Source organism: Numenius arquata, chromosome 2, assembly GCF_964106895.1.
Source record: "Numenius arquata chromosome 2, bNumArq3.hap1.1, whole genome shotgun sequence".
In the NCBI taxonomy this organism is placed as follows: domain Eukaryota; kingdom Metazoa; phylum Chordata; class Aves; order Charadriiformes; family Scolopacidae; genus Numenius; species Numenius arquata.
This window is the reverse complement of record NC_133577.1, coordinates 122,320,291-122,333,789: the sequence shown is the minus strand read 5'-3', so window position 1 is coordinate 122,333,789 and position 13,499 is coordinate 122,320,291. Positions and strand designations below refer to the sequence as shown.

The following is a 13,499-nucleotide window of genomic DNA, read 5'->3' as shown; positions in this document are numbered from 1 at the left end:
TTTGGGGTTTTTTTTTGGCAAGAAGGATAGAACACTGAGCCAACACTTCAGCACAGTTGACAGTGATTTACAGAAAGGTTGCCCTAAGTTCCACTCGCTTTCGATGCTTCTCTCCCTTGGCTCTGAATGGCCACATCTGGGACAGCCTGGACTGTAGCCTCCCCAACAGGCAAGGCATAGGAGCCAAAACAGATGTAAAAGAAGAGAGCAAGTATTTTTTCCCAATGTCATGGAACAACTTAGCTGAGGAACCAGGTCTTTCCTGTGTGCAGATCCATTTAATCATGTTTATTGTGATTAAATCTTTATGTTGCAGAGTGTGTCAGAGGCTGAAGTGGCCGGGTGTGCCAGCTAACAGGGGATCAATTGATTCATTTTTGGCTGCTTATATAGGGCACAGTTTAGAGATATTTTCAATGCTTTTCCAGTAGCATGAAGAGAGAGCATGTGTTGGGCTGTAGCCCACAGTGTTAGGTTTCACACTCCAAAGAAGAGGTCAGCATATTGGTAAGCTGAATCCCACTACTTTTCCCATTACAAGAGTGACAGTGACAAGAGGCCAAAAATAACCTACTATTAGGCATCTCTGAGAGTCAGCACTCTTTGATCTTAGCTATTGAATGGGTAAAGACGGAGTCTATAAGGAATGAGAATACAGTTTAAAGCTAAATAAAAAGAAAGCCACCAGTTCTGACAGACTCTGCAATCCGTTGTTCTCTGAAGTCTGCTTGAAGCTCTGCTTCTGCCATAATCTCTGCTCCTGCCATAATCTCTGCTCCTGTTTTGTGATTTATTTAGTTCATTTAGACTGTGATGCTTCTGGGAATGACATCAGTTACCTCAAAAATAGTGTTGATAAACTTCAGAGACAGCTGCATCTACTGTTTCCTTTCTAGACTACTTTATTTTATTTAATTAAAAATGAAAAGCCTGTGAAGGATTATTTTTATTAAATCTCTCCAGGACTAGAACTTTGCAAAGGGAACCTAGCAATTCCTATTATCTTCATAAACTGTGCAGTGCATGGAAAGCAGAGGCTTAGCCTGTCTTCATGCTCCAGCTCTGTCTCTTTATTGCAAACAGCCACTGAAATCCCATCACTGGGTTGATTAGACAATTACTTTAAAGTCAACACTGAACAAATACTTTCTTGTAGCTAAGCCCAAAAAGTGGAAACAAACGTTGCCCCAATTGACAAGTGCAAGAGTTTGTTATTGTAAATTACAGTTGACCACAAGTTTAAAATTGCTGTTTCCAGTAAACATAAAGAATATTTTATTTCATTTTATTGATTGAAAAATCCAATTTAAATAGGGAAAGGCTGCTACTGTGGCTTTGCTTGAAATGCTTCTTAAAACCACACTGTCTTATGAATATGTGGAGAAAGTAAAGAGTTACTGAGATATTTCCAACTTGATCATAAATGGTTTCAATTAGACATCATGAAGCAAATTGGAAATGTAGAATCCGTGTTCAGTTAGGGAACACTATATCCTTTGCAAAGCATCCTAAAATTAACTTCTCAGTTTAAGGCATTAAATTATCCCTAATTGCACATTTGACCAAAGGAGTAAGCCTCTTTTAATCAATCATTGACATAAAGTGTATTTGCTTTGCAAAACAGTAGATTGATCAATGCAAACATTGGTATTTCAAGCTAAACTGTGATATATAATACTGTCATTGTGAGTTACGAATTAGAATCAAAGGTAATACTGTTAGAATGCCTGAAATCAAGAATTATTGTTGCTGCTGGCATCATTTTTGGATGAGGCTTTGAGTAACCTGGTCTAGTGGAAATTGTCCCTGCCTATGGCAGGGGGGTTGCAACTTGGTGATCTTTAAGGTTCCTTCCAACTCTAATCATTCTATGATTCTATGATTTTTAAGTGTGCTTAGTTTCTTACAGTAACACATTTTGCAATCAGAAGTAATTAGACTAGAGATTGGTTTCAAGTATTAGTATACTACTGACTTTACGTGGCTGTCGCTCTACTGGGATAGGAAACCCTTTTCTCCTAACTCTGTCAATGGCCATTCTGATCACATCTTCAATGTGAATTTGGGGAAGACATAAGCACTGTGGTTTTCATAAAAATCTAAGTGTCACTATTTATTCTGCTTTTAGTATGCCAGAGAGGAAGGAGCCCTCCCTCTTTCTAAACATGACAGCACCAAGGCTCTGTTCTGTGTTTCCTTTCTTGGCTTCTCATGATTAATAATCCACATGTGCACAACACATAGAGTTCACTGTCTCAATTCCTACTGTGGTCTTCTGTGCCTGTTTTTATGCCAGATTTTCTGTAGACTTGTCATTACCCCTGAAAGCAAGACTTGTCTCTGGCAATGTATCTGGCAAACCTTCAGGATAATCTATGTTTTCTGGTTTTGCAGTGTGCCAGCAAGGTGAATGGTGGTCTGTACACCACCACCAAAGACTATCCTGATGAAGCTGTCCATTTTGCCAGGAGTCATCCACTGATGTATCAGCCCATCAAGCCTGTTCATAAGAGGCCAATACTAGTTAAAACAGATGGAAAGTACAATCTTAAACAAATAGCAGTGGACAGAGTGGAAGCCGAAGACGGGCAATATGATGTCTTGTTCATTGGTACAGGTACATTAAGAAAAACAAGGAAGAAAATTGATTTAATGGGTCTTTTTTTCCTTCAGGATGAATGAAATTGTGTATAGTCCAAAAATAATAAATCAATACCATATTCCTCTTTAACAATCATTATTTGCATGACTTCAACTTAAGTTGCCAGTCTTCAACTTAAAGAAGAATTTAGTCATTCTAGAAATGTGTTTCACTGTGTTGATAACATTATATAGAAAAATAATGTTAAGAAAAGACTAGGATGAGAAGCTTAAGCATAGGATTCGGGTTTTTGGTTTGTTTGGTTTTTTTTCCAAACAAGAACCTTAAATTAAATTCCTACATGACTGGCCTTATTTTTAAAGCTTCAGAACACAATCATGTATACGAGCATAATTTTGAGCTGAAACCTAGACTCTGAGAGAAACAGAGGTGATATGATTTTCAAAAATATCAGTTCAAGTTACTGACTTTATTACAAAGTTTGTTTTCCCTAATTCTGGAGACCACAAGTCTAGCTGATACTGTTAAAAAGAAGCTGTCAGCTTCCAGACTTGAGTTGCAACACAGCTGAGGGAAGAAAGGAGGAAATACCCACATTTCTTAAAAATAAACTGTTAGACATTTTCTGCCAAGTTTTCTTGTCTTTCTTTTGTGCTGGCTTTATAAGGTACATAGAGCTTGTTGAGAAAGGATTTTTTTAAACCTCTACCAAAAAATATGAACAAGCTAAAATATATCATAGACCTGACCTAACTCTAAGCAGCCAGAGAAAAAACACACATTCTAATGGTATTTGAAAAGCAAGAAAACATAAGAAAATAAGAGGAAAGTTTGGAACAAGCCAAGACTTTAGTCACATCTAATCTGCTTGGAAAAAATCCAAGGATTCATGCATTCACATTTTATCAATTTAACAACAGGAGTGGTATCACAAATCATTTTGACCATTTGTCTAGGAAAGCAGTTGCAGTGAATTATTTTTTACTAATGAAATTCCTGTGATAAGCACATTTCAGTGTTGAGAACATTCAAAAGAAACATGCTTGTAGAATAGCAAAGGTTTATTTATATTAATGCTATATTCTAAGCTTTTAAATGACCTCAGTATGGTCTCGGTATTGTATTTTGTGTAGTCTATAAAACATTGTGCCATGTGTCACTTATTTCTCTACAGCAGATTTTATAACAGTGACTAGAATTTTCATATTTTCCATTTGCATTTGTGATCGAGGTATTACATCAAATACTCTTGTACACGAGTCCTCCATTCAGCAAAGTAGAATCCAAAGGGACTTAAGTGTGTGCTTTAGAGCTGTGCTGGACTGGCACCCAACAGCTGCTTAGTCTTCTCCAGATGTCTAATCTCAGGTGACAAGAAATTCCAGCATAGGAATTTGGGCTTTAGAAACTCTAAAATGAACCCTGCAATCTCTGTTCTGGCAAAGTTCCCATCCAAAAACTCACTGATTCTCTTGGCAATATAATGTTAGGAAGGGTTAATCTTTTTTTATCTGAGTCCAACACCTGCTGTGTAACATAAGTAAATAGGGTCTTACAGCCAAGCAGAAGTTTTCTTAGAGTAGCAGTATAGGTTAGAAAGGTTCATCAAAGGCAAAGTCTCAACGTCAGGGCTAACTTCCACGTGTCTGTCAGCAGGATTCGAAGGGGTACTTACTTATGAAAATCAGAGCTCAGAATGCAATTTCTTTTTACTGTTCCATCACAAAATGGATGCCTTTGATTACATATTCTCTTTGAGAAGTGCTGTATGACCCCAGTTTAGCGGTTCCTCTTTATGTTTGCCCCTTTGATCTTTTTGCTGAACATTTTTCCCAGTGCTTGTCTGCTTAATATTTCCCCTGTAAATCAAAGGTGACTGAAAGAAGAAAGGAACTGATATTTGTCATTGTCGATGACAGATTTTCAGATTAAGGAAAACAAGACTATTCTAACAAGAGTCAGCAAGACAAAGCTAAAGTGGTGGAAGACCAGATGCTATTCATGTATTTTAATTTCCTGCAAGAGTTGTACTGACAGAGAGGATGAAAGATCTAAACTCCAATGTGCCTTAGACTTCTTGAATGTGCAGCCTTTTTTTTGGTTCATCTTCCTTGGATTAACACCTTCAGCTCAATAGAAGCTCAGTGTTTCCCCAAAAGGGCATGAGAGCTTTGGACAATGAACCCCTTAAGGTGTTTGTACTCTTGCCTGGAGGAATGGAGCTGCTGCCAGCAATTAAGGATAGTAATTTCCTAACTAGTGTAAACATTCAGATCCTATCATTTAAGCCACTTTACACTCTCTTGCCTTGATGGAGTCAGCTCCTGCCTACTCTCATTTCTTTTTCTGAAATTTGGTCACCCTCTTTGATCCTTTTGTAGATCACCAAAGGGCTTATGACCCAGAATTTGAAAAATGCAAGTCAATTAATCATTTAGCTCAGGGGTGTCTCAATTGACTCGTCTTTGCCAGGGACAAATTGTCATATGTATTCATTTTCTAAGAGTAAGACCCCCTCATCAATAAAAGTGATATCCAACTACCTGTACATATTTATAAATTTCTATCCATTATCAGTTTGAAGAAGTCATTTAATGTATTTGAAGGCCATATAAAAGTTTCCACCAATTATAACCTTTAGTTTTGTTTTGTTTTTTGTTTTGTTTTGTTTTGTTTTGTTTAAATTTATTTCCAGATAATGGTATTGTGCTGAAAATCATTACAATTTACAATCAAGAGACAGAATCAATGGAAGAAGTGATTCTTGAAGAGTTGCAAGTATTCAAGGTGAACTGTGCTGTATATGAAGTATATATATAACTGTCTGAAATTTTCTGTAGAATAAAAATGTCAAAAAAAAAGCTATCCGAAGACAGTCAAATATATAATAGCTGTGTGCAAGAAATTTTCTAATGATCTAGTTATTTTATGACAGGAAATCTTCATTTTTGATTGAAGTTTTTCTGAGATGGTTGTAGCCCAAGTACTGAAACATATGGCAGCAAACCAGGACTACTGTCTTTCTGTTTACGTTTGGAGGTTTTAGTGTGACTATCAATTAAGAACTTACTGCATTTTATTTAATTTTCCCCTCATATCCAATTAAGTATTTTAAAAATTACAAATGCATGCACAAAAATGTGTGTACTACAATCTTGGAAGCTTAAATGAGGTCTAGATAGAAAAAGTCCTATCCTCAGAAAGAGTGAATCAATTAATCCGTCTTTACAGTGGGAAAACCTGAATCCTAGTGAGGCAAAACTCCATTCTGTTTCAGAATAACCCATGACTAAACTCAGTATTTGGCATGTGGCAAAGCTAATATAATGAAATTCTCTTAGAGAGTATTCCCAACATGCCATGTCAGCCACATTGCGTAGGAGGGTAGCCTACTTGCAACCATAGGGAAAATCTAACGTCCAAAAGTAGATACTTAGATCTGGTACCTGCATTTAATATTGACTTATTGCCTGGGGGGAAAATCACAGAAATTGCCCCTCTTGATAAATCTGGTTTTCAATAGACCTATTAGGGGCTATGTCTTGCCATTGCTCCAGGAAATCTGAGCAGAGGGCAGAGAGGAAAATGGTAAGAGAAGGAATTTCTGCTATTTTTATCTTATCTTTAATGAATGTTTTGTTATAAAGAACACTCCACTTATCACTCTCAAGTAGGACAAAAGGGATTCAGTGGTGGCAAGAACTAATGTCATGTTTGACAGGGAAATTTTAGTGTTCCTGTGGCTCAAATAATCCTGAATTAAGTGTTGGCTGGTTGTTTTTAAATAAACTCTTTTAAAGTAATAGTTCTGAAACTCACAATTTCTTCACATCTTTCTGTAACATAAGAACTTAAAGGAAGTCAAAGTTTCTAACAAAACTGAATATAGTAAGTAAATACCATCACTATTTTACTTAATTTATTGTCATAGCAAAAATGTGTTCTTTTTCCTAAGCAATGAAATATTTCATATTTCCTAGGTGCCAGTTCCTATTATTTCTATGGAAATCTCTTCAAAAAGGGTAAGTATTTGACAAGTTTGAAATGTGAAGATTGTGTCTGAAATGTAATTAAGCTATAAATTGTATAGAGATAGATATATATATTGATAGATGGATGGACGTACATCATCTATAATGTGATCTGGTTTTATACATATAATCCTTTTGTAATATAAACTTATGGTTACATACTCTCTTCCTTTATGAAGCATTTATGTTTTCTAATTCTAATGTTAACTCTCCTTAGTTCCCACTATCATTCTTATCAAAGCAAGTAAAACCCAATCTGTTTCATGAGTTACTGCCATAGCAATCAGAGTAGGGATTAGCTTGATGGCAACTCACAGAAAAGTTCCCTGCTGATAAATGCAGACAGACTGCAGCCCCATGGGGATACCAGTGTAGAACACCTTGCTGGCTCTCCCAGGTATTCAGTTGCCCATGAAAGGCAGGGCTGTTTGGATCTGACTCACTTTAGAGTTTCTGCTAGTTTCTGCTAATATAAACACCCAATTTATTACTATTGTAGGTAGATTCTCCTCTTTACCATATCACAGATATCCGTACCATATCACAGATATCCGTACCATATCACCACATCATCTCAGGATGGAGCCTTTATAAACATCCCAGGACAGTTATATCTTAATAGATCTTAGACATCCAACGCAATATGAGTGCATGTAAACATAGTGAAACACAAGTATCAAAGACTGAAAAGTGCACTAATATAAGATGTGAGTGTGCCCCAAAAGATCATTTTAGTCTTGGTGTCAGTAAAGTTGCATTCTTTCTGCAGGTAATGTAGAAAGACAGACTCCTCTGATGGTGATTCAGAGGAGGATCTTAGGTGTAAGTATTCTGAATTATTTCCTGGATCAATCTATTTTTTTTTTTTCTCTTGGAGTGTGAAAGCAGCTCTGGCTTGTCTAATACTGCACTTAAGTGATTATTTGGAGAAAGACTTTGGTGTCATTTCAGGCATTTGCCTTAACTTTAGCTCTCAGTGAAATGTCATGGTAAAAGGGTTGTGTTGGAAAAGTAAAAAGGAGATACTGTATAAAAAGTGAAGTAGTCTTCCTCCATTATACCCAGCTCCCAAGAGGGCTTCTAAGTCTAATAATTCAAGAAATATCTGGAAAATCTGGAGAGTGTTGTAAAAAAGCTGCCAGAACAATCCAGTGGTTGGAGAACAAACCTTCTTGTGAGAAGTAAAAATAGCTTAACTTTTTCGAGATATCAAAGAAAAGACTTAGAGAAAACAGGATAACCAGATACAAAATTTTACCCAACAAAGTGACTACTTAGTGTATGTGTAGAGAGATTCTTGAATAATGATGGCAAAGCAATATCAAGATTAAATAACCAAATTCAGCTTTTTGAACGTAGATAAACTTAATCTTGAAATAGGATGCAGTTTTCTGGTACTAAGGACAATTAAATGTTGGAATACATGTAAGAGACTGGGTTGGCACCAAATAACTTTGTCTTTAAAATGAGATCTGCAAGCAGAAGTATAACTTAATTGAGTTTATGCAAAAAAAGTTATGTAGCTTCTCTACTTTAGCATTTTGGTTGGTCTCTTTTGACCTTAGATTTTGTGGGCCTGTGGAGATCTCGTTGCTAGGTTTGTCTCAATATTCTTATAACACTACCCAGTTTTTGCTAAGCCAGTGGTGCAATACAATATCCTGTTTCAGGGCTGAGCTAGTTATCTGCAAAGGCTGGGAAGGAATGTTCTTTGATGTTCGGTTGGCTAGATATCAGATGCTTTTTGCCCTTCTGTGATGAACCAAGACTTAGAGTAGTCTTTACCCCTGCTAAAAGATGAAAGAGAAAAATCTCATCTCGTATGTCTCATTGAAAGTGTTGTTCATGTCTTCTGGGACAATCACAAGGCAGCCTTTACGGACAAGAAAGAAGTCCTCTCAAACAAGGATCCTAGGATGCTTCTTCATTCCTGTTGGCAGATTGAGTTCCTGCTATCATCTGCTTTATCTCAGCTGAAAAAGTCTTCAAGCATTGCTGTTACCAGTCTCTCCTAGTCTTTTCTCCCGGCATTTCTAAGAGTAAAATTTTCATGACCTAAACAGGAGGTGTAATTTGGAACAAAAATGAACGATCTGGATTAAATTTTGTGTTTTGTGATAGGCAAGCCAGACTAAATGAGCTGCTTGTATTTTCCAGCTTTAAGAATTTTAAAATACCAGATTTTGAAAGCTTGATCTAAAAGTGGAAGTCATGGACTAAGTTTGGCCATTAGGATAAGCACAGTTTAAATGTTCATTAGGAATCCTTTTCCTGACTGGTAAAACCATGGTAGTGAGCCATGCATAAGCAGTTCCTATTGCAGTGCACACTGCATATTTCTGTGTTCACTCCATTTACATTCACCTGCAACAAGATTTCTTATCAAATCCCTGTAAATTCAAGCTATTCTCTTCTGAATTTGTTATACCAGCAACTCATGAATCAGACTGATTGTCTTTCATTTGATTTGAAAAGGATATTTCTGTGAACTCAGAAGATTCAAATGGTCTTATCACTAATGCTGAAAAAAACCCCCAAATCCTACAAATAAATATGAAAGAAGCAGATTGTGACCAATTAATTTGTAAGGAAAGACTGCATAGCACCAGGAAAAAATAAATCTCTCTTGTGCACTGAGGGATTACACAAATCACAGTACTACTGTGCATGTGTATATGACCATATTGTAAGTACCCATACCAAGAGTTAAATTTACTTGATAACTCCCATTTTAAGATTGAGATTGCTTAAAACTTTTGCAAATTTGAACTTCTTTGTTTAAAGTCTTTGTCAAGTTTTTTGGGGTTTTTTTTGCAGACCTGTTAGGTGACAGAGAAGTGTGAAAAGGGAGGCACTGAAAGTATCTTGAGGAAGAAAAAGAAATTAAATCCCTGCCTATTTAAACACAGAGCTTACAAAGCTGAAACTTCAGAAGTGAGGAAATGCCAAAATAAACTTGTTCATTTTACCTTCTTTCTGCTCCTCTGTCCTCATGCAGGGGAGTTAGTCCATAATCAGATATTTTCCTATAGAGTAACTCTGCCTCCCTCAGGGCACAGGCTGGATGCGCAACTGGCAAGCAATGATAAAGCTAATGTTTTTTAATAACTCCATTGGTAACAGAAGTTTTAGTGGAAGTTCTAGGAATTTAATCATACATGGTGTATTTTTTTCAGCAACAGCTCTATGTTGGATCTGAGTCGGTCATAGCTCAAGTGAAGTTCCACCAGTGTGACATGTACGGCACGGCCTGTGCTGATTGCTGCCTCGCTCGGGATCCATACTGCGCTTGGGATGGGATCTCCTGCTCCCGATACTATCCCACGGGAATGCAGGCAAAGAGGTGAGAACTGCTGCTTTCTGTGATATCCTTTTTGCAAAATATCTATGTAAAGAGATCCTACCGCCACACAAAGTATTTCGTATCTCCCCCTTATAAAAATAACCGAGCACTGAGAAGATATGTTAGCTGCTAATTTATTAGCACAACCTTAGGGGATTGCAAAGTAGCCAAATTAACAGGCTGGCATAAACCAGTGCAGTACCAGGAATATTTTTATGAATGAAGCAAATTCACTTAGTAATTATTTGCAGTAAGTTTTAAACAAACTTCAATTTCCTTATACATCTTCTGGTGCACAGAGGATTTGTTACAACTTCAGAGACCTATTGTGGTAGAATTATACAGCAAATATATCCCATTGCAATAAAATATACAACAGAATTTCCAAAAAAAGCAAAGAAGAATCTTTGTTAATAGTCAAATACATTCACCAATCAAAAAGAAAACAGACTATCTGCAAAAGCTGAAGCTAGTCTTAGGCTTTCTTCAGTGAATTTATCAAGAAAAGTTACTCTAGAGGCCAGTTCAAAGCACAAATGTAATTCAGGTGCTTTAATTCTTCCCTTGGGTAGAATTCTCCTCTCTGTCACCATTCACTTATTCATGGCTCTTGGCCTTCACTCTTTTGTGCAGTAATTTCCCATATACCTGTTATCTTCCCTTCGTTCTCAAACCCAAATTCTCCAATTCAGCTACACATATACTTGATCAAGCATCTAGAATGTGCATATTTTAATCCAGACTTTTTCGCAAGACTTTAAGTCAGCTTTGCCACTAGAGAGATTAATTTCTAGCCTTAGCAGCAAAACTTTGGTAATGTATAATTCAAATCCCTTCTGTTTTGTTTTTTTTTTTTTTTTTTTGTTTGTCTGTTTGTTTGTTTACAGTTACTGTTTCTGCAAATATATACTTATATATAGATGTACATGGACTGCAAGGATTTGAATAAATTGAGTAACTTCTGGAGGCAGTTTTGAAAAACAGTGGAGATGATTCAGTCAAAACCAAGTCATAATATCCCAAATTGATTATTATTTCTTAAGGAAAAAAACAGGAAACTGGGGGTTTCTATTTATTTATTTTTTTGTCCTGCACACCTTATCTTTCCATGAACCTGGATGAACTCAAACAAATGCCCTGCTTACTATAGCCAGGCACAACAGACATTTCCGTGGATTTGTCTAAAAGATAATAAACACAGTTGCGTTACATTGGGTAACATGATGTTTTGGGTAAGGCACATTAAGAAGTAAAAATGAGAAACACAGCCAATGACTCAGTGTAATTAAGAATCTCTTGGACTTATTACACTAAAACAGAGGTTAATCCAAGTAGGAAATCTACACCACTTTTACAAGCACGATCATACAGACTTCTCATGGCTCTTGCAAACCTAAAGGAGGAAGTGGGCTCTGGTTTTCTGGTCAATGTGAGAAGATTCTGGATAAAATTTTCAGGCCCCAGATTAAGAAAAATGAGCATATAGTGGGCCAGGGAGATTAATTTCCTGCAGTATAAGTAGAAATTGGATTATCATAATTATAAAGCATTTGAGTTAGTCAATTAATGATGTAAAAGTCATTTGGGGAAGGGGTCATTTGGGGGTTTTTAAAAATTTCCTACCAACCTGCTAGGACTGTAGTAGCATTTACGTTGTTCTGCAGGCTACTTACTGTCTAAGGAAAGATAAGAGAAACTCACTTGGTCCTGAACTCTGTTGTACATTTTTAGCATATTTCTCACCTAAGACAATTTCCAGAGCAGGAGCCCTTAAGTCCCCTGATACATACATTTATCCAGGGTTGAGTGATACGGGCAGCACCCCAGGCACCTTCCTGTGCCTTACCTCCTCAACATTCAGCAGGTCAGTCTCTAAAAGAAGAAAATACTGTTATTATCACCCTCCTCTTAAGATAAGCGTTGCAGCGGTGGAGAAGGGATTTGCACTCAATTGAATGTTCTTGAAGTCTGCAAAACTTGTTTTACATGTAAGAGTATGGGAAACAGCCAGCAAGAGCTAATATCGTTGAGAAGGATAGATGGCATTTGCTTTGTTCCCTTTAGCTCATAGCTGGCTCTCAGAGCATTTTAAAGTGCTGAGCTTACACTAGCAGTGTGGTACATGGGGAGGCAGGGAAAGCTACTCAGGACATGTTATGAAAGTTGTTTTAAGTTCCCTGCTGCTGGGTACCAGATGGAGATCACTGCTGGAAAAGGCAAATCTCGGTAGATAACATGGAGTTTTCTGATATCAAGCAACCCTGAGCAGTCAATAACCCTGCCGTGGCTGCCCTGGGCTCCAGATATGATTCACGCTATGCCCCAGAGCATATACATCTTGGTTTGGCTTTGTCTCAGGGCTCCAGATTTCTGCTTAAAGCTGTGCTGGGTAGTATGAGCAATGGGAGCACAAGGGGCATTGGAGAACACTTGTTCCCCCTGTTCCTGGCAGCCCTCACTTCATCAGGGGTTATAGACCTGTGCCTTACAATACAGCATATTTGAGTTGGCTTTAATACCACCTCCATGTGTTCAAACATGTCCCTCATACAGTACCTTTAGGTGGGCTTTTGACTGGTAAAAGCAGCCCTGCTAGTGCAGTAAGAGCACTGCTAAGAGCTCTCTTTTTAATTCCAGTCCTGATGGTGAAGAGTTGAACCAAAGCAGGAATGTACAATGTGTTCTCCCTACTGATTCACTCTCTGCTTTAGATCCTAATGCCTCCAAGGTATGACAAGTGTTTAGAGAAACATGAAATAGAAAAACTGCAAGTTAAGGTATGTACAGGGTACAGAGAGAACTGCAGCATAAATACAGAACACCCTCTGCTTGACAGCTGGTACTAATTTGTTGAATTGTGAAAGCCTATATTACAATTCCTTGTAAATGTATAGCCTGGATAATAAATAGATATAGGATTTAATTAAGGTCAGATGAAAACTGAGCTCAAAATCCCGTATTTTCATGCTGCCAGAATAGCACACTATGGTGTCATGGTAGTTACAGGTGTACAGCTCCTGCATACTGCAAATACTGAAGATGCTAGAAGGAAATTATATTGCATTCAACTTCTATGAAGTGTGCTTGAGGAAGCAGAAAGGTCCAGGACTCAAAGATGCTTTAGTTCACTATTACCTCTGCAATCTGATTTAGGCAGGTTCAATTCTTATCTAAACAAGCACTATATTCTACAAGTGAGACACTTTGCTATGCCAGCTCATCGTCCAGGCTGAAAAAGGGCTGAAGTAATTCAAAAATGTCTTTCAGCTTGGGTAGGTCTGTTAACCTGTGATTCCTTAGCTAATTTTAAGAAGCTGACAGTTGCACTCCTGCCCGCTCTTTCTCTCTGGCGTCTTTCTCCACAATCCACTCCACCAGCAGACACACAAACACATGCTTGTCTCTCATGGTTAGCAAGGGAGCTCCGAACAGATGAGTTTTTTCCCAAATCTATGTTTCTTTTCCCTGAAGCCTCCTGGCCTTCCTTGCTGCCTGCCTGTGACGGGGTGCCCAGGCTGGAGTG

General features: G+C 37.6%; 1 protein-coding gene across 1 annotated transcript in view; it reads left to right on the top strand.

The window, feature by feature from the left end:
* The window catches only part of SEMA3E (semaphorin 3E), a 141,942-nt gene that overhangs the window by 121,851 nt on the left and 6,592 nt on the right, over positions 1-13,499 (top strand). Inside the window, exons 11-14 of the mRNA XM_074144540.1 lie at positions 2,395-2,617; positions 5,298-5,389; positions 6,583-6,624; positions 9,810-9,976. Coding sequence (XP_074000641.1) covers positions 2,395-2,617; positions 5,298-5,389; positions 6,583-6,624; positions 9,810-9,976 — 524 coding nt within the window. The remainder of the gene's footprint in view (positions 1-2,394; positions 2,618-5,297; positions 5,390-6,582; positions 6,625-9,809; positions 9,977-13,499) is intronic.